General features: G+C 39.7%; 1 protein-coding gene across 1 annotated transcript in view; it reads right to left on the bottom strand.

The window, feature by feature from the left end:
* LOC132155316 (adenylate cyclase type 1-like) overlaps positions 1–9533 on the bottom strand; it is a 36217-nt gene extending 26684 nt beyond the window's left edge. The window contains exons 1-3 of the mRNA XM_059564202.1: positions 8580–9533; positions 2510–2659; positions 2005–2123 (exon numbers count right to left, since the gene is read on the bottom strand). Of these exons, the coding sequence (XP_059420185.1) occupies positions 2005–2123; positions 2510–2659; positions 8580–9152 (842 nt within the window). The 5' untranslated portion in view covers positions 9153–9533. The remainder of the gene's footprint in view (positions 1–2004; positions 2124–2509; positions 2660–8579) is intronic.
* Positions 9534–22942: the final 13409 nt, after the last annotated feature.

Below are 22942 nucleotides of genomic sequence, written 5' to 3'. Positions count from 1 at the left end.
CTAGGGTATTCTGAGTGAGTCTGATCACTTAGTGAAAAACATTCAGTATTGTTTAAACAGTTTGAAGTCAGTGCGATCAAATAAAGAGTCATGATAAAGATGTTACAAATCACACCTGATCTTGTCTGTATTCCATACAGTAAATGAGTGCAGTGCACAATTATTATATATAATGTACATAACACTGTCAGAAGTGCTGAGAGATATTTGTTTATAGTTCATCAGTGATATTAGTCAGCTCTGATCACAGGTCCAGAACCTGATGAAGAGCTCCCGTTCTATATCCTGTGTCCCATTTTCCAGCAGGAGCGTCTCTGATCTGCTCTAGAAATATCTCTCAGCAGGAGCAGATCTCTCTCCTCGAGTGTTATGCAACAGTCTTTAGTGTCCATCGCAGTAAATCCCTGCGGAGGTTTAATCTGAAGGCTGCAGGAGTCTCAGTAACGTCTCAACACATACACACACACACACACACACACATTCACTTACACACATGCTCACACACACACACACACACACCCATGCACACGCACGCACATAGATACACACACACACACACACACACTCCCTCACACACATGCTCGCACCCACATGTTTGTTTTAGTGAAAAGTGGGTTCATCCCATAGGTGTAATGGTTTTTATACTGTACAAACTGTATATTCTATGACCCTACACCAACCCTACACCTAACCCTAACCCTCACACGCACGCACATACACACACACACACACATGCATGCTCGCACACACACACACACACACACACACTCACACCACAGTATACACCTGCATTGATCATGTGGTCCATTAGAATATAAAATCTTAAAAATCTTTAAAAACCTGCCCATCCCCGCAGCTCTAAAATCTCATTCACACGTCTGCACTTTTGTCACAAGAGTAAGTCAAGCTGTTTCAGCAGCAAAAAGAGTTTGATAAATGATTTTGAAGACAATCATGTATTTCATTAGGAACATGTACTGCAGCGAACAGAGGTCTGAACTGAGGATTTAACCCAAACTGATAACCCTGTATGTGCCTCGTATATGTTTTAAGGCTGCTGTTATACAATCGATCAGCTACAGAGAAACACAGAGGAATAAAAAAACTATCAGCGACTACTGACATAGATTTTTTATTTCCCGGATAGCCAATAGTACAGAAGAGCAACTATCAGCTTTTTTGAGCACTTTGTTCAACCATGGTTGTTTTAAAATGTGCTGTATAAATAAAACTGAACTAAACTGAACTGAACTGAAGCTCTAGCTGGTCAATAGAGTCAGGCTCACGTCAGGCTGAATGTGTGAAAGTGTCACGTCATGTTTGAGTTGACGTCAGTGGTCTTGGGTTTACTTCCTAATGCTTCATGAGTTCTGTGGTACATGGACACTCACTATTACAGGGATACCCCATGCCTCTATGATCCAGGATTCCTCACAGATATAATATCCAGTAACATGCAGATTAACCCTGATCAAATCAACTCTGGGTTTCAGACTCAGGACTCAAGATATAACAATCCAGAGTTATTTTCTTCAGATTTTACTTCATGTAGTTCAATAAAATATATATCGTCAATATATATTTTCTTACTTTTTACAACATAAGCATGAATAATATTAGCTATAAAATGAAAGTAGAACTTTTACTTAAGATAAAAGTTAAACATTTTGTCATTGCTTAATGCTTAATTTAATTCACTTTCTAATTGAAGCCAATCTAATATTTATTACTGTGATGTGTTTTAAAAATAAGTATAATCTTCTCTGTTATTTTCCAGTTTATTCCAGAGATCTAAACTGAACCAAACCCTGATTTTCAATTAGATTTGTACGATTAGACTCATATGACTGTGTACTGATGAATGAAATCAGAAATCACTCCTGATTCAGATCCTCACTCAGACAGCATCTGTGATCATTAGAGCCGCTGAAGCAGCTCCTTTCCTCACAGGAAACCATTGCATTTACACAGACTCTAGAAATAGGGCGTATCAGTGCGTGTTACCTGACGTTATCATGTCGCTGGATGTAGATCTTGTGGAAGATCCTCTCTGGAGGTTTCAGGAAGTCCTCCTTCATCTCCATGGCCACGTTTCTGGGCAGCAGACTCATCAGCAGACGCTCCTGCATCATCATCATCATCATCATCAGAGACACACACGTGAGACAGAGAGAACTCAACCTGCCTTTCTCAGGAAATACCTTGATTATTATACAGTCTGTGATATTCAGCGAAACTATTACCATAACTAAACTAAATGCATGGTAGCATTTAAAAAAACTTTTTTTTTTTTGTACTTGAATTAGGTTTCATGCATGTGAATTGTGCTACGCATGTGTGCACATTGTGTCTTTTGCCTTAATTATAATGAGAATAATCTTGCTCCATAAGTGACAAGTCCATTAAATTAAATAAAAATTCTGTCATAACTCAAAACACTCTGTGCAGACTAAAGTGTCCTTCTATATAAAGGAATCCACTGAAGTTTTGCATGTTTTAAGAGCATGACCTGTTTCTCGTTCTCGTCCTCCATGCGCAGTCTCTCCTCGATGCAGTTTCGGGCCTGAAGGAAGGCTCTGCGCTGCGCCCTCTCCGTCAGGATCCGCACAAACAGACCCGACAGATTCACTCCGGTGAAGAGCAGCGTGTTCGCAGCCAGCTGGAAAACACAAACACAGCAGCACTGATATGAGATATGATACATGATATATGCTTCTGTACACTGAAAAAAATATTATGTTGACTTTACTTAATTTTATTATGTCAAGGGATTGCACGAAATAAATTTTTCTAAATCCAGATATATTTTTTAGGTTGAGTGTACTTATATTTTATAAATTGGTTGTACTTATAAGTTGATTTTATTAATACAAAAAAAAACATGCTGCAATGCATGCTGGGAGCAATGGATGAGTTTTGTACTACAATAGTACCCAGCATGCATTGCAGCATCTTTTTTCGTCACCATTGCTGAGGTTCATATTCTAATTATTCATGTCTGTGTGTGACAAGTTGCTGTCATAGAAGAAAGATGTATAAGCACAAGATAACTGAAAAGTCCTTTTTGACTGATTATGACAGAACTACTGGCTCTTTGAAGGTTTTTTATTGTAAACATCCAAACTAATTAAAAACCACCTATTTAGTCTGATGTTTGACTCTGAACAACTCCATAATTGATGAATGTCATCAACAAAATGCTGAATAACAACCAATATCTGATAATATTCTCTCTATGATTTTGAGTTATAACTAACGTGTCTCATAAACACATGGTTACAACAATCAGAGAAAAATAAACTGAGACTGAAGTCAAGGGTTAAGAGCCCAACTAAAGCAAACACTGATCTCTAACATGGTTACTTCAAATAAAACAATAAATCAACATCTAAACCTTAGTTCATTCTCAATAAGATCTTCTGTAGACGGCTGACAGAAATAAAGTCAGTCTGGTTATTAATAAGTGGAGCTGGTGATGCTGTTTGTGGGGTAGTTTAATCGGACTGGAAACTCCTTTTGGCAACTGTGATAATGTGCACAGCATCAACTTAATATTTTCATGCTGAATTTATTTAATTCGCATGGCTTGGATTTAAATGCATGTAATTCGTATAAAACCAATTAATATTTATTAATTAAAATCAAAAACTAACCATTTTTTTCAGTGTATGATGGTTTAATATAAATGATGACTAAAGATCACTGCTGTGTGAGCATCCACAGCGTACGGCTGTGGTAGAGTATGACTGATGGAGAGATGTAGTTTAGTTGTGTTTAGAGCATGAATGACTTCCTGAAAGTGTTTTGACATTATACTGTCTCTACAGATTTATGCACGGTTCGTGTGTTTGTGTGGTCACTCTTCTGACATGTGTCTGTCCTCTTCAGTGAGGTCAGAGCTGGTTTTGTGTTCGCTGCAGGTCGAAGAGTTCAGGGATGTGAGTCTATCTGCTCTTTATTGGATTAGATTTGTCAGAGGACATGCACACCGAGCCTTTATTTAGCCGGCCTAGCTCTCTCTCTCTCATGCTGAAAACTCACTGATTTACTGTACAGTACACACAGACCAACAGGACTAAAGTGAGCAGAGGAGAGAGTGTGTGTCTGCAGTCCTGTGACTTCATTTCTATTCCCCTGCACTGCTTTTCCATTGCTTTTTTATGCAAACGCATGGTAGATCATTTTTGACCACTGTGCTCGCATCTTGTGTCTTTTGCAATGTCTCACGCATGACACAACACTCTAAAAACACAGTGCGGAAATAAAAAAAAATCTACTTAAGAAAAAACACCTCTTGAGACCTTGCATTTTCCTCCATTCCACTGATGTCTTGTGTTTTCCAAATCACAACAGGTTCTGTGTGAACCACACCTTATAGCATGTGTGCTGTGTGTTTCTGTCTATGTTCTGAAGGTATCAGGATGACAAGATTTGGCAACACACTTAAAATGCACAGATCCACATACTCAAACCTGCTCTCATTCCAGAATAAAACCCATTTATTTAAGCAGTTATTGTTCAGGTAGCTGAACTTCAAGTAACGTCTCTGCTGTTCCATCATGATATAGTTGTTCTGAGAGAAGAACCTGAACGTCTGTAAAACACTGACCTTCTCAGCATCCTCACACGAGAGAAATTTCATCAGGCAAAAAAGGTCACAGAATGAATGAAACGAAGCAGCTGTCCTTTGGTCAGTTCAGCAAATTTGCATGACCAGCTGAATCTGATGTGAAATCAGTGTGTGGAAAGCTTTTGCCCTATTGGAATGAATACATATCATCAGTGGAAATTAAACGAACCACAGTACATGTGACCATAACTTGACACGTTATGCTGAACCATGCTGTGAAATGTTTCATAACACGGCTGTTGGTGAAACGGAGCATGAAATGAAGCATCAGTGTTCAGTAATGAGTGAAGCAGCATTACACTAATATCTTAAAGAACTATTTCTACCTGACTGAACCCATTTAAATGAGTTTTGTCATTTATGTATAATCATTATGTATGAATGTATGTAGGTTAATAGTAAATAATATGAGTGTGTCCCACATGCAGGATCTTCACACAGCGCTGGTTTCTAAGCCTAACTCCACACCTAACACAATCCTGTCCGGATCATCTGCACAGAGCTTCCTCCTCGTTTCTGTGCTAAAATAGCTTTCAGAAGTGTGTCTGGCCTCCGTTCAGAGCCGTCCTACATAGAGCCGCTCTGCTGCTGGTCTCTGGACCCATCACTCCTCAAACACACAGGAGAAAGAGTGATATCCGTCAGTCTATCAGAGCCACTGCGGAGGACTTTATAGATACTGTATGAACCTACAGCACACACTCTCTGTGTCTTATAACAGTCTCAGTCACAGTATCTCGATCTACTCAATGATGAAGTGTACATTCACTGTATCTTTTTTAAAACTGTCCTGTCATAAACTGTATTTGAGCTGAATCACTCTTGATGAACTGAGCTGTTACTTTCCCTCCACATTCTGTCCTGCACCTCAGTGAAACCCAGACCGCAGATATTACTACAGATTTAACCTTTCAGAAGGTGATTGGTAGTAACACTCTTTCTGTTTAAAATCAGTCTGATTGCACTAAACCAAACACTGCAGAAAATATGGCCGCCAAGGTAGCAGAAGGTGGTGATTTTTTAACAAATTAAGTTAACTGTAGATTTAGATTTACAGACTGTATATTTTTGAGACAGGGATGTTTATGCATTTACCTTGAAATGTTGAGTAAGCAAGTTATACAACTTCATTGCATGGAGTGATTCACCTGTTGTTTTAAACAGGAACGTAATTTTCTGGCAAATCATGTATAACAATGTGAAATATACTGAAACAAAATGGTGGAGGATTTACTTAACTTCCACTCAAAAATTTCACAAATAATTATAATTAAATGGCAGGTTACACACTGAATTAAATGTGACAGAGACTGAAATAGGGCTGGTATTTTCTTGTAAAATCTAAGTGCAAAAATATTGCACTTTATTAATCTGAACTATGTTTCATGTAGTAACATCTGCTCAGGTTAAACAGTTGAAGTAATTTTACTGGTGACATGAGGCACATCTTAAATGCTCATAATGCATGCAGGTACATTTCTGGCCCAGAGGAGCTACATAAACATTTCTTTAAAAAAAATGCTTCTTTTCATATAACCATTCAAAAATATGATACATGTTTCATGTTCGCGTCATCTGGATACACTGTAAAACCCGACAAGTTAACTTAACTCAAACCGTTTGAGTAAACAGATATCCTTAAGTTATGTTAACTCAAACCATTTGAGGAAACCGATTGCCTTAAACCGTTTAAGTTGAAAAAACTAACAGTTATGAGTACTCTGAACTTAATTCAGTTGAGTTCACTGAAAGATGTACATTGCAATTAAGATTAACTAAGTGCTGATTGAACATTAGTGATGAACAGCTGCTGTTAACAAACAGAATCACTGAAGAAAAGAGAAACACAAGAACTACTACAACTGACTTCAGACACAGCCTTAGATGAAATCAACTGAAATAAAATACATGAAATCTCTCAAGATCTGATTAAACAACCCCACAAACAGCATCACCAGCTCCACTTATTAATAACCAGACTGACTTTATTTCTGTCAGACGTCTACAGAAGATCTTATTGAGAATGAACTAAGGTTTAGATGTTGATTTATTGTTCATTTGAAGTAACCATGTTAGAGATCAGTGTTTGCTTTAGTTGGGCTCTTAACCCTTTACTTCTGTCTTTGTGTTTTCTCTGGCTGTTATAACCGTGTGTTTCTAAAACACATTTGTTGTAATTCAAAAGCCCAGAAGAAATATCATCAGGTGTTAACCTGTACCTAGGTGTAGGTTGTTATACTTTATATAGGTGATGATAATTATTCATTATTATTCACAATTATTGAGCGTATGGAGTCTAATCTTTGATGAAGTAGGTGTAGTGTAATTTGTAGAAGTGGTTCTAGTAAAAAATGACACTAAGAGCCAGTGGTTCTGTGATAATCAGTTAATATAAAAATGACTTTCTAAACATTTTGTACACATACATTTTTCTTCTATGCCAATAGTTGGTCAAACACAGACATTAATAATCAGAATATGAACCTCTACAATGGTGACGAAAAAAAACATGGTGCAATGCATGCTGGGTACTATTGTAGGACAAAACTCATCCATGGCTCCCAGCATGCTCTGCAGCATTTTTTTTTTATGGTCACCATTGTTGAGGCTCATATTCTGATTATTGATGTCTGTGTGTGACTAATTGACACCATAGAAGTCCAAACTGTTTGGAAAGTCTTTGTATTATCTGATTATCACAGAACCACTGGCTCTTAGCAGCCATTTACTATAATCAATCAAATTACACAACACCTATTTCATCAGAGATTAGACTCTGTACGGCTCAATAATTGTGAATAACAATGAATAATTATCATCACCTATATAAAGTATAACAACCTACACCTAGGTACAGGTTAGCACCTGATGGCATTTCTTCTGGGCTTTTGAATTACAACAAATGTGTTTTAGAAACACACGGTTATAACAGCCAGAGAAAACACAAAGACAGAAGTCAAAGGTCAAGAGCCCAACTAAAGCAAACACTGATCTTTAACATGGTTACTTCAAATGAAACAATAAATCAACATCTAAACCTTAGTTCATTCTCAATAAGATCTTCTGTAGACGTCTAAAAGAAATAAAGTCAGTCTGGTTATTAATAAGTGCAGCTGGTGATGCTGTTTGTGGGGTTGTTTAATCAGATCTTAAGAGATTTCATGTATTTTATTTCAGTTGATTTCATCTAAGGCTGTGTCTGAAGTCAGTTGTAGTAGTTCTTGTGTTTCTCTTTTCTTCAGTGATTCTGTTTGTTAGCAGCTGTTCATCACTAATTCTCAATCAGCACTTAGTTAATCACTTAATTACTTGAATGCAAAGTGTCAAAACTTACATGATTTAAATCAAGGCAATCTGTTTACTCAAACGGTTTGAGTTAAGTTTACTTGACGGGTTTTACAGTGTATGTATGAAGCCCCATTATGGGTCAAACTTTGTTTCTGTAAAAGTTATATTCATGTCAAAAAATATATTTAGCCTTTTCCCCATATCTCATGCTGTTTTGGGACTGAACTTTGTTGAACCATTGCAGTGCATGAAAAACTTGATCCCTTTTTTTATCTGACATGTAGGCTTCATACATTTGGACTGTTAATGAGCAATCATGTGTTATATAGTCAAAGGAATTTAATTAAATTATATTAATTCCAGTGGGGTTAATACTGTAATTCTCAGATTTTACAGTAATATATTCCAATAAAACTATATTTTGCATCATAGTTTAATGGTTAATTAGACATTTCAAAGAATTTCAATTAAAAAAAAATGAATTAAAGTGCAGTAAAGACATGGCAACTTTTCGAAACTTTTTTTTTGTACATTCACTCATTGATGAGAAGTGGCTGATCAGATACGATATAGTTTTAAACTGAAAAGCATTAAATGATGAGTGAATTCTAACGGAACGCCAGTGTGCGCAAGAGCGAGCGCTGTCCAGTGCTGAACTCACCGCTCTCCACAGCCGCTGGGTCTTCGCCGTCACAGACGTGGCCGTGACGATGGTGTGCGACACGGACACCAGCAGCCCGAACAGCACCGCCAGCAGCGTCCGCACCGGCAGCAGCGCGTACGCCACGAACGTCAGCAGCAGCAGCTGCCACACACCGTGCTCCGGACCCGTGGCGCCCGACACGTGCGGGAACGGGCAGGACAGCACCGAGCAGGTGAAGCAGAAGAGCAGGCTCAAGTGCGCGATCTGCTGCAGCTGGCTCACCTGCAGGTACTTGACGTTGGTGACGATGAAGAGCGAGATGAAGACGACGAAGTGCACCGGGTACGAGCCCTTGGCGATGGTCAGGCTGGCGCCGGACAGCAGCAGCTCCAGCAGGCTCAGACTGGACGACAGCAGGATGAGCACGAACAGAGCCTTTAGCGTGCACGTCTGGTCGAGCTTAAGGTTGTAGTTGTGGAAGAGCGACTCGAGCTCCTTGCAGTCGAACTCGTCCTCGCACGCGATGACCCCGGGCGGGCAGTGGCTCCTCCTGCGCCGGGTCTTGACTTTCTGGAACGGTATTTCGTCCATGGCGGGAGGGCCATTCACGCGCCGGACAGGTGCGACAGAGGCGCGGAGGGTCGCCGGGGGCCGGTGTGCATGTGTCCGGCGGGAGAGGTAGAGCTGAAGAGACGGAAGCGACTGGCCTCGAGCTCGCGCGGCTCAGACTGGATCACGCCTGCGCGATGCGCCGCTCGCTAATTCTGCTGATTGACACGCGGATCTCTGAGGCGCGCGCGTCTCACAAACGCATTAAGTGGAAACCACTGCGGATCTTTCAGCAACGAGCAAGGACAGAAATGTTTGCACTAGGGTTTATAAGGAATTTAGGATTTCAGTCGCATCGTTACATCCTTGACTCAAAGAAGGACGATAAATCAGAATTTAAGGTTTTTATGTCACATACGCAGCTACATATGTAATACAGTCTTAAGCAAAATATGGTTACACTTTATTATAAGATGACGTTGTTATTACACAAATTAGCACTGAGTTATATTAATGTGCTGGTTAGGGTTTAATTTAGGGTTAGTTGCATGTAATTATGCATAATTTATTGTTTTTGTAGTAAGTGCATCTAACGTGTAACAAGGACACTGTAAAACAAAGACTTAACAAAAATAAATACCTGAAAAAAAATAGGAAAATATGCAACAAATCTGGTAAATAAATATTTGATGGTTTGTTACACATACTTCTCAATACGTATTTCGCTTTAATGCTAAGTTATTAAACTATTGAGCGTTTGCAATCATTCTGTATCACGACTCTTTACCACATGTTGGATTAATACTGCAGTCATGAAACAAAATCACTCAAGAGGAATCTTTGCAGAGTCAACTTCTGTCGCAGTGTGCCTCACATGACTTTGTGAATTATGAGTTCATCAAAACTAAATCAAATTGTCAGTTTCGTACTGAAATTCATGCACTATTTGTCTACAAACCCGATGTTCAAGCATCCATTTAGAAGCTTTCAGCTGGTTTTCTGCACTGATGATCCAGAGGCTTCATCGCTCGCTCATGAAGCTCAATCACTGATAAATGTGATATTGATATGTGTTCAGGTGTATGAAAACACCGTCAGTCTGTGATTGTCTGGCGTGAAAAATCACCTCTGCAGGTTCAAGCGATGCTCTTAAGGGATGCTATAAATAGTGCTGTCACTGCAGCGGTGTGAAATACGTGACATGAACACAGACGAGTCTGCTTTTATTACCTCTGTTGCTTATGTATGATTTCTGATGCTGAACAGAGGCTGGAGAGCAATATAAAGCCACCAGTCACACATTTATATATTTTTAGATTGGAAGTGTATTTTCTTGCCCCTTCAAGTACATTTTGCAATATATTTGAGGTTTATTACAGAAACGAAAACATGCCGTGTCATAAATAGCCTTCATTGGACAGCCAGACTGAGAGCAATAAGATACTGATCTGAGAACAGCTGAACATCAGGCTGATGTAGAAAACATGACATGAAATCAAAGCATGAGTCTGTCTGTGTTCATTCTGCAGATCTTCATTAGAGCTGCAGCTCACTGCGACGTACACAACTCAGAAGCATAGAAACACCAGATGTGCTGTGGCCCAAAATATAAACAAACAAATCAATGAATTAATCTGTACACCATTCAGGAAACACAAGATAACGAAATAAGATTTACCCCTGTGTTCAGCATGCATCTGATGATTAGTGGCATTCATTAGTTTGGATATAAATACACTTCATGTTCATCTTGTTATTCTTCAATGAAATGATCCTACAGGTGTGAGAGCAATAGTTTAAACTATATCAGCTCAATGACACAGAGCAGAATAAACAATTCTCTGCACTGAAAAACTACAACCCGAATTCCGGAAAAGTTGGGACGTTTTTTAAATTTTAATAAAATGAAAACTAAAGGAATTTCAAATCACATGAGCCAATATTTTATTCACAATAGAACATAGATAACATAGCAAATGTTTAAACTGAGAAATTTTACACCTTTATCCACTTAATTAGCTCATTTAAAATTTAATGCCTGCTACAGGTCTCAAAAAAGTTGGCACGGGGGCAACAAATGGCTAAAAAAGCAAGCAGTTTTGAAAAGATTCAGCTGGGAGAACATCTAGTGATTAATTAAGTTAATTGATATCAGGTCTGTAACATGATTAGCTATAAAAGCTTTGTCTTAGAGAAGCAGAGTCTCTCAGAAGTAAAGATGGGCAGAGGCTCTCCAATCTGTGAAAGACTGCGAAAAAAAATTGTGGAAAACTTTAAAAACAATGTTCCTCAACGTCAAATTGCAAAGGCTTTGCAAATCTCATCATCTACAGTGCATAACATCATCAAAAGATTCAGAGAAACTGGAGAAATCTCTGTGCGTAAGGGACAAGGCCGGAGACCTTTATTGGATGCCCGTGGTCTTCGGGCTCTCAGACGACACTGCATCACTCATCGGCATGATTGTGTCAATGACATTACTAAATGGGCCCAGGAATACTTTCAGAAACCACTGTCGGTAAACACAATCCGCCGTGCCATCAGCAGATGCCAACTAAAGCTCTATCATGCAAAAAGGAAGCCATATGTGAACATGGTCCAGAAGCGCCGTCGTGTCCTGTGGGCCAAGGCTCATTTAAAATGGACTATTTCAAAGTGGAATAGTGTTTTATGGTCAGACGAGTCCAAATTTGACATTCTTGTTGGAAATCACGGACGCCGTGTCCTCTGGGCTAAAGAGGAGGGAGACCTTCCAGCATGTTATCAGCGTTCAGTTCAAAAGCCAGCATCTCTGATGGTATGGGGGTGCATAAGTGCATACGGTATGGGCAGCTTGCATGTTTTGGAAGGCTCTGTGAATGATGAAAGGTATATAAAGGTTTTAGAACAACATATGCTTCCCTCCAAACAACGTCTATTTCAGGGAAGGCCTTGTTTATTTCAGCAGGACAATGCAAAACCACATACTGCAGCTATAACAACAGCATGGCTTCGTCGTAGAAGAGTCCGGGTGCTAACCTGGCCTGCCTGCAGTCCAGATCTTTCACCTATAGAGAACATTTGGCGCATCATTAAACGAAAAATATGTCAAAGACGATCACGAACTCTTCAGCAGCTGGAAATCTATATAAGGCAAGAATGGGACCAAATTCCAACAGCAAAACTCCAGCAACTCATAGCCTCAATGCCCAGACGTCTTCAAACTGTTTTGAAAAGAAAAGGAGATGCTACACCATGGTAAACATGCCCCGTCCCAACTATTTTGAGACCTGTAGCAGAAATCAAAATTGAAATGAGCTCATTTTGTGCATAAAATTGTAAACGTTCTCAGTTTAAACATTTGCTATGTTATCTATGTTCTATTGTGAATAAAATATTGGCTCATGTGATTTGAAAGTCTTTTAGTTTTCATTTTATTCAAATTTAAAAAACGTCCCAACTTTTCCGGAATTCGGGTTGTACTTGAAAATACTTTGTTACAACCCTATACATTTTTTTTTATCAAATAATATATGATTGTTCAAACATTACATTTAGATTTAATATTAATTAAAATATTTATTTTTCCAAAGATAAAAATATTCATGCCAAGTATAAAAAGTAATATTTATCATAAAAAAGCACATTCTTGATCAATATATATTTTTAGATTTAAGCCAAAATGATAAACTTCAAATACTTTAATGTTAATATGATGGGTTTTTTATGTACTGTTTTAAATAAACAAATAAATAAATAAATAAATACCACAACAATTTGTGTACAATCAGCAAAATACTTTTTCACAAAATTGTTTCTTTTCTTTGTTTCTTTTTTTTTTTTCTCTACGTGAATGTTATTTGCTTTTAGCCAAACTGCACCAAACCTTTTTAAACTGCCATGATTTTGTATAAGATCAATATAAAAATGCACTTGAGTGTCACGGTGTCTGGTCTCTGTTTCCCTGAGTCTCCACTAGTGGTCTCACTTCCCCTTAGGCACCTCACCGTAGGCACTACAATTCCCACAAAGCCTTGTCCCTTCATCACAGTAATTGCACTCCTGTTAATTGCACTCAGGTGTCTTCACTTGATAGTCATTACCCTGCCTATATTAACCAGTCCTTTTCTGTTTGTCTGCATGGAGTCCTTTCATTCCGTCACCCAGTTTCCTCGCCTTCCGAGTTTCCTCGTCTTCCGAGATTCCTGTTCCTGTTCCTATCTCTATTGTTGTTTGTTTTGGATTGATTTCTGGTTTTGACCCCTGCTTGTTGGATTCTGATTTGGATTACACAATAAATACCACACTGCGTTTGGATCTCTCCTCTCCTGTGTTTCCCTGGGTTCCGATTATAACAGAAGGACTCCATCTATGTCGAGATCCAGCGGTGTGGGACTTCATTCCCGCTCCCCAGCCAGTATGGTGGAGCTGAGGGCGAAATTCTTAAGATTAACCACCCTCCACCAAGAGGGGATTGAGGTGGGTGCTATGGCACAAATGTTCTGGACCCTGGCGGATGGTATGGGATATAAATAATGTTGGTCGCTTTTAATTTCTGGGAGTTTGTGTTCTATCTACAATATCGGTCTCCGTGGAATACCCCAGCCACACCTGTCTCTCCCGGTGGGATGGCCGATTCTAGACCGGGGTCTACAAACAGGAGGACCGCCAGCCCAGCGCCACTGCCCAAGATGGCCGCCGGCCGAGCCACTCCCCAAGATGGCCACCGGTCCAGCGTCACTGCCCAAGATGACAGCCACAGTTGATCCTCCAGAGTCGAGTCAGGTTCCCGTTGACCATCTAGAGTCGGGTCAAGTCACCACTGATATTCATGGACAAGGGCAAGTCACCATTGATCTTCATGGGCAAAGTCCAGTCACCAGTGTTCTTCATGAGCAAGGTCAAGTCACCGACTATCTTCATGGGCAAAGGCAAGTCACCACTGATCTTCATGAGCAGAGTCAGGTCACCAATGATTTCATGAGCAGAGTCAAGTCATCATTGATCCTCCTGAATCCAGTCTAAACACCACGGAATTACCAGAGCCTCCCCACTCCTCTGCGGAACTTCCAGAACCTCATCATGTCTCAGCCGAACTCTCTGAGCGCTCGAATGATCCTGTAGTGGCCACGGAGGCCACCCTTAACTTGCCTAACCAGACTTGCTCTCCTGTGTCATTGATCCCACTGTGGTGGTCTTCTGTGCCGCCCTGGTGGGCTTCTGTCTCGACCGCATGGCTCCAATTTCACCTTGCTTCTCTCTGTTTCCCTCTATGGACCTGGCCCTCTGTCCCTCCCCCTGATCCTCCGCCGGTCCACTTCCCTCCTGGGCTCCTTGTTTTTGTTTTTTGCACTTCTTGTCTCTGCCTCCCCATTTTACCTGCCCCCCCCATCCCTCCCCCTGGTCCTCCGCCGCTCCACCTCCCTCCTGGTCTGTGTGTTCCTTGGGCTCTTCTTGTGTTCAGGTGGAGCATCTGGTAGCTGCTCCGTAGAGGAGGGGGTAATGTCACGGTGTCTGGTCTCTGTTTCCCTGGGTCTCCACTAGTGGTCTCACTTCCCCTTAGGCACCTCACCGTAGGCACTACAATTCCCACAAAGCCTTGTCCCTTCATCACAGTAATTGCACTCCTGTTAATTGCACTCAGGTGTCTTCACTTGATAGTCTTTACCCTGCCTATATTAACCGGTCTTTTTCTGTTTGTCTTCATACAGTCCTTTCATTCCGTCACCCAGTTTCCTTGCCTTCCAAGTTTCCTCGTCTTCCGAGATTCCTGTTCCTGTTGTTGTTTGTTTTGGATTGATTTCTGGTTTTGACCCCTGCTTGTTGGATTCTGATTTGGATTACCCAATAAATACCACACTGCGTTTGGATCTCTCGTCTCCTGTGTTTCCCTGGGTTCCGATCGTAACATTGAGATAAAGTTTTTGTTTGACTTTTTCAGGCGTCTTTAGATAAAAGTGTGGCTTTCCATCCATCACAGACATATAAATCACTACTACACATCCTAAAGGGTTAATCCAGCCAAAATGATCACATGTATTATTACATCTAACCGTCTCACATCTGCAGAATTTTCTCAGTGATTTAGTTTGCAAATCTAATAAATAATTACAACAGGCAGTGTCATCATTTCACATTGATCACAACTACCTGTTTGAATGCTTGAACAGTTTCATCCGTTTCTCACAAGTTTAGAAAGATTCAATGCCCCTGTCGTTGTTTTCTGTTGTTGGTGTGCTTGTTTCACTCGAGGATCTTGGATGTTCTTGTTTTTGTCCTTTTGTGCTCTTGTGGATTTTTCCTTGTTTCTCAGCCTGGAATATCTGTATTTAGACCTGTTATTAAAACAGCCTTATCTCTCTGCATCATTACATTTTGTTGTTTTAGAATAAATCTATATACTGTAATATTTATGAATTTTTATTTCGGGTTTGTCATTTTATTACATCAAGTTAAACGAAATGAAAATAGAAAAATGTTGCCTTGGTACCTAGCTGAAAAAATATATATATATATATATTACTTTTTTTATTTTATTTTAGTTATTAAAATAATTTATTATTATTTTATATATATATATATATATATATATATATATATATATATATATATATATATATATATATATATATATATTAATTAAATGGTTTTGGTTTTAGTTTACTATAGTATCCCTTGTTTGAGGTTTTGTGTCCTCACCTCTGTTTACAAATTACTCTGGCTTCACTGGCATAAAAGCTAGGATTTGTCTTTAGTAAGCTAGTATGTTATGTTACTTTACTGTGTAAATTTAATTGCTATGCATTCACATGGAGGTAAATGTAAGTAAGTCATAAAAACATGAGACACTTCATATAAAGGAGGTCCATTGAAGGTATTTGTACATGCATTTATTGTGTTAAGTATTTGTTTTGTTATTCTAAAACAGGGAACAAATTAGAAAATCTGAACACGTGCAGCGTAGGCTAAGAATGGAAACATTGATCAGTTGAGACGGAGTCATGAGAACTGCTCATTCAGCAGTGATTTGTGGTCAGTCCTCAGTGTGGTGTGCTGCTGTTCTTGAGTTCACATGAGTTCATGTGGATGTGTTTCTGCAGCTTTATTTGTTTGCTATCCGCTGCAAACACTGACACACTGAAGAGCTTACACAGGCTAAAAATAGCCTGAGCTTTACTCCTCTTAATCATTTGTGAGGTTTCCTCTGAACAGCGGAGGATTAGTGATTCCCTCGAGAGCATAAACACATCATCATCAGCTTGAATGACCAAATGTACGGCAGAAACCACAGCAGTCCTTTTGGACGGCTCAGTATTCACATATGACAAATGTGTATTTTAACTAAATAATACTTTAAATAATACTTCAAGCTAAAATTAAATTCCTGTCATCATGTATTCATTCCAAACCCTGTGCTTTGTTTTTCTGTGGAAGGTAATATAAAAGGATCTGAAGAATCTTCACAGCTCTTTTCCATGTAGTGACAGTTCAGTGACTGCTGACCTCCAGAAAGGACAAACAGAGCCAGGATCATGAAGGAATCAGAGCATTAGTCCATGTAATGTGCTCTATTTCAAGTCTTTTGAATTTGCGAGGAAAGAACTGGTTATTTTATTTAATTTTATATTTTTACTGTCCTTTTCATTGCCGCCTTTGTGCTTTCTGTTATACATTTTTTATCTAAAATTTTTTTGCTTGCATATCTCCAACAAGTATTTTTTTTCTGAGCAAGGTGCTGCTGTCAGGGGAGTTAAACGATAATTACGTCATCATTGCCAATTAACTTCAGAAATGCAAAATAAGGAACAATGGTGAATCCTTTAGGAAAAAAAGTGTTTATTATTGTGTTCTTGTAGAAAATAAGTGTTTATTCTTTAAGAAACCAAGGGACAGAATAAGGGATGTTCGAAATGTTTGTACTGTATGACGTAGGCCTAAGTCTGCCTGCAGTTAAAAAGTTCTCAGAAATAAAAACAATTGTTTTGCTTAACCTATTATTCTAAAAATAATTCTAATGTCATACAAACAATTTAATTGACCTGAGTAAATTGCACCATCATAGAATTGTGAACAAAAACAAACTTGGTTGTTTGACATGTGAGTCAAATGGCCTCATGGACGGGCCTTGGCCAATAAAAGTTGCCATGAATTCCAGACCTTCAGTTTGAAGACTACACAAGGTGGGAAGGTCTGGCTACACAAGACTAGTGCGAGTCCGGCTCGCTGTGAAGTGCGAGCAGCCGGCAGAGAATTCCACTTGCTCTTAAAGCCTTCCTTCAACACCTACGTTCACAAATAAACCAATGATTTGTGCAAAAAGAATGATTAGTTATTGATTTAGTATTTTTTCCTGATATGGTTTAGTGAAAATAATAATATGGGCTGCAAGAAAATAATAAATAAAAAGAGTGGTCCTGCTGTGAGTGCAGGCAGTCTATATGTAGGGACAGCATAGTTCAACTCAGTGTCATGACAACACCCGCCCTCACAGCCCAAAAACAGACTGGCCCACCGGGAAAGTGAAGTGAAGTGACATTCGGCCAAGTATGGTGACCCATACTCAGAATTTGTGCTCTGCGTTTAACCCATCCGAAGTGCACACACACAGAGCAGTGAACACACACACACACTGTGAACACACACCCGGAGCAGTGGGCAGCCATTTATGCTGCGGCGCCCGGGGAGCAGTTGGGGGTTCGATGCCTTGCTCAAGGGCACCTAAGTCGTGGTATTGAGGGAGGTGAGAGAACTGTACATGCACTCCCCCCACCTACAATTCCTGCCGGCCCGGGACTCGAACTCACAACCTTTCGATTGGGAGTCCGACTCTCTAACCATTAGGCCACGACTTCCCTAAAACCTCCTGGTGCTCCCATTTAGCCAGTCCGGCCTGTGTTTGTAGGAAAATTGACAAAGATATGGTGTCCGAGAAAGCTCAACATCAGAAAACACATGCAAATAGTGCAAAAACCAACCCCAAATTAACAAAACATCTTCATCAGTTTGACAGCACATGTGCTGAAAATACTCAAAAAACAGAAACACGCTGCAAATACACATTACTTGACCAAATACATTAAATCTTTGCAAGAAGCACAAACCACAATAGAAATGTTTCAAAAGGAACCACAACAAACCTTACGAAAAGTATCCATAATATTACATAATGTATTACTAAAGTAACCATGTTTTTTGGGATATTGATTATTGGCTAGTGGTTAGAGAGTTTGACTCCTAATCCTAGGGTTGGGGGTTCGAGTCTCGGGCTGGTAATACCATGACTGAGGTGCCCTTGAGTAAGACACTGAACCCCCAACTGCTCCCGGACGTCAGTGATGCGGGCGGGTCAATGTATAAACAACCCGCACCCGACCGATGTTTTCAACTAACCCACCCGCAACTCGGACCGCGAAAAAAGAAAAAGAAAATATTGTAGCCGACCCGCTTCCTGACCCCCATTTTTTAAAAGTAGTAAATGCGTCGCCCCTTTATATTAGGCTAATTTAATTTCAAATAGGCTACAGGATAATAAGCATTATGACCGCACACATAAGGCTTGCCTCAAAGAACCGGTTAAAGTAATGATTATGAATGTGTCTAAATTAGCAAGGAGACATTTAATTATTTATTAATAAACTGGTGTTTTCTGTGTCCCTGCTAAGATGAAGTTGACGATGCGGACTCGCCATGAACACCAGAGAGAAATGGATTACATAATCAGAGAGTAGCCTATTTATTTTGGTTTGAATATTTTCGTTTAAAAGTAGACATTTCAAGCTTTCTGTAATATATTGCCTATATCTTTTTAAACCCACCGACTAAAAGATAAGGCACTACCTGACCCAAAATATCACCCAAAGTTTCTACAGCTTTTTTCTTAGCTATTTCAGAATCTGGAACAATGACTGGGGCTAACTTACTGCTGTCGAGCGATATGAATGTGTGTGATGTACTGCATAAATGCTCGTCACTTCTGCTGCCCAAACTTTGTCAGCCTGTGGGTCATTTGGTTTATTGAAAAACGACTGCATTGATTTGCATGTTTCTTGATGATGTGCCTTTTTTCTGTGGTACTCCCATGCACCATGTCGCTCACGTTGTATTATCCACCATGACCCACAGAAAAACTACTCTCTCTGTTTCGCCATCTACAGGTCTTAACCAAGAGTATTTTACGGTCCATTCGCTATTAAAAGTGCATCTTCTCTTTTTCGTGGCCACACTGGCCATGGCTGCTTAACCTGAGCGAACAGCGCGCACTCTCCAATTTGAGATTGTTGACAGTGTTGAGGAGGCGCACGACTCAGCCTATCGACTAACGCTTTTATTGCTCTCCTCTGAACTATTGGACATAAGTTGACAGTACGCCTATGGACGTATCTGTGTATTTATTAGGCAGGCCAGGGTCGAATGAAAAAGTGGGACAGATGCTCATTTGCGTGAGGCGGGACAAAGGGGAAAACTGCTGTACAGTACAACATAAAGCGGGACAGGTGGTCACTCTATCGAGCCAGTTATTCAGCCAATAAAGTGTAGGCCTATGTATTTCAAAATTGTGTCTAGTGCTATAGAAATTACAAAGGTTTAATTGACATCTTTATTTCAAACGACCCGACCGACCGCAACCCGAATATCATTAAAAATATTTAAAATATAGTCACCTCAGGCACCCGCTCATTTTGGATCAACCCGCGCATCACTGCCGGGCACCACAGCATAAAAGATGCCCACTGCTCTGGGTGTGTGTTCACAATGTGTGTGCTCTTTGGATGGGTTAAATGCAGAGCATGAATTCTGAGTATGGGTCACCACTTGTGCTGAATGTCAACGTCACTTTTTTATTTTATTTTTTATTTGTGGTTAACATGATTTAACTACTTTTTAATTTTTTAATTTAATTTATTTACTTAAATTTAATAGTAAATCCATTGTTAATTTTCTTAAGGGAAGTTGTTAAAGTTAGCCAACTTACATAACATTTCACATTTACAGTAACTGTATATTTTGTCTGATTATTTAGGCTAATAATATCCGAAAAAGCAAAGGACATAGACATGTCCCAGCCTTGCGGTTCCCTTCAACATTTCCTATGTGGTCTGTTCGTATTTTCAGCGCATTTCTGTATTTGGTCGTGCAATCACCAGAAGTGCAACCTTCGATCTCTGTTCTCTTTGCTCCATCTTATCTGTTGACTCTACCTTGGCTCCTCCCACCTTCGGCTCCTCCAGAGATACCCCTTTGTCAGTCATTACTCTGCTAACGCCAAGGACTTAGGGTTAGTTCACCCAATAATCAAAATGAAGTCATTAATAACTCACCCTCATGTCGTTCCAAACCAGTAAGACCTCCGTTCATCTTCAGAACACAGTTTAAGATATTTTAGATTTAGTCCGAGAGCTCTCAGTCCCTCCATTGAAGCTGTGTGTACGGTCTACTGTCCATGTCCAGAAAGGTAAGAAAAAAATCATCAAAGTAGTCCATGTGACATCAGTCAGTTAGAATTTTTTGAAGCATCGAAAATACATTTTGGTCCAAAAATAGCAAAAACTACGACTTTATTCAGCATTGTCTTCTCTTCCGTGTCTGTTGTGAGAGAGTTCAAAACAAAGCAGTTTGTGATATCCGGTTCACGAACGAATCATTCGATGTAACCGGATCTTTTTGAACCAGTTCACCAAATCGAACTGAATCGTTTTAAACGGTTCATGGGGGCCAACCACATGCCTCAGCTGACCTCTCAAACAGATTTATGAAGACCTTGGGGTCATCCTGTGCACCCATCTTATTGAGAGGCACATGAGTGGGCAGGGCTGGGGCAGATGGAGCTCCTGTAGCCGAACATCCCGGCTGTTGAAGATATCTAATAGGACATATGTCAGCTGTGCAGGACAGTCTTTCAGTACATGGCCTGGTATGTCAACAGGACCCGCAGCCTTGCATGGGTTAATCCAAGATAGGGTCTTCCTTACATGGGCTGGAGACAGACAGAGCACATGGTCGTTGGGAGGTGTGGGAATGTTTTGTGCTGGTGTGTCATTCTGCATTTCAAACTGTGAATAAAAGTGGTTGAGTGACTCTGGGAGTGATGTGTCATCATCACAGGCCTGTGGCGGGGGCTTGGTCAGAATGGTCTTAATGGCTTGCCAAAGGCTCTGTGTGTCTCTGTGAAATGGTTGTTCAATATTTTGGCATATGACCATTTTGCATTTTTCATGCCACAAGAAAGATTGGCTTTTGCTGTTTTAAGGGCTGCTTTATCTCCTGATCTTAATGCTTCATCTCTGGTCTTTAGCAGCCCACAAACCTCTGCTGTCATCGACTGCTTTTGGTTTGCACATGTGGTGATGGTCTTGGTGACTGTAAAATCATCAATGCACATCAAAGCACTCATGGTTTCAGTGTACTCCTGCAGGTCTGTGAGGTTGAAGGTGGCTGCCTCTTTAAACATGTTCCAGTCTGTGCACTGAAAGCAGTCATGTAGTTTTGAGGTAGCATCATCTGGCCAAACTGTTATGAGTTTTTGAACCGGTTTGATGAGTTTCAGAAGTGGTCTGTAAACTGGAATTAGCATAACAGAGATCGAGTACCCAAGGTGGGGGCTGTGTACAACCTTGTATGCATGATTTTCTATTGTGTAAACAAAGTCCATTGTGTATTTTCCCCCCTTTTTTCCCCCTTGTTGCATAGTTCAAGGCCGAAGAACATTCTGCTTGGGTTTTAGTCAAGAAATACAAAAAATTGCTGTTAATTTACAGAATTTGAACAGTATAATCCTGTTATGTTCAAAAGCAGTACACAATTGTTTTTTTCTTAGTTTTAGTGAAATTACGTAAACACAATATAACGCCATTTTACTGTTACATTTTACTTTATTACTTGAAGAAAATAAAGCATTACTATCCAGTATTTTTGTAAACTGCAGTGAGCACGCTGGGGCTTTCATCCATCTTGTTAACAGGTAAATTCTCCTTTGCTGTGCACAATTTCATAGACAAAATGCATTACATTTGCTGCTGCAACTAATGTGTAAAGTGGATATCGGAAGTAACACTTTCTTTTTATTTGCTCTTTTCAGTGATAAACACGTCAAATACGACATCATCGAGTGCAACTTGATTTTTGACGCTGATTATATTATTCCAAATTACAGGGTTAGATTTATTCGTCATGAGATAATTCTTATGCAAAGTTAACTTTTCACACACTCAAACACTCTAGTTAAGTGATAGTCATAGAATACTTATTAGCTGGATTTCTGAATTGGAAATCATATGCTTGGAGCACTTAAAATGTAAACACAAAAGCTAAGTATGAGATGTATGAGTATGAGAACCAATTTTTTCATGTGTAAAGCTAGCATGTTTGAAATTGAGTTTTTATTTACCATGAATAAATGTACATTTTAAGTTTAGTACAATATGAGAATGAGTAATTGATGAGAGGGTTTTATTTTGGGGGTGAAATAAATTTGACCCCTGGAATTTTTTTCTTGCATTCATTTGTAATGCAATTTCAAATTAATGTTATGTCAATACTGAAATTAAATGTGAATTAAATTAAGACATTAACTGTGTTTTCAAGGTTCAGGTAAAACATCAGGAAGAAGAATCCAGCACTGGATCAAACAGAGAAATTTCCTATCAAATATTTGAGCCCCAGTGAGCAGTAATAAATAAATGTCAAGGAAATAAAGAAGGACCCATCCTTCTTTAGCATTAAAATGATGATCATGTGCATATGCACCGTGACAATGTTACAGTTCTATCAGACATGTCTGAAATAGTAGGGCAGGGTTATTCAAACCTTGCCCTGGAGGGCCAGTGAACTGTAGAGTTTGGCTCCAACCCCGATCA

The sequence above is a fragment of the Carassius carassius genome, chromosome 12 (assembly GCF_963082965.1).
Source record: "Carassius carassius chromosome 12, fCarCar2.1, whole genome shotgun sequence".
NCBI lineage: Eukaryota > Metazoa > Chordata > Actinopteri > Cypriniformes > Cyprinidae > Carassius > Carassius carassius.
This window is presented reverse-complemented; position numbering and strand designations above follow the sequence as displayed.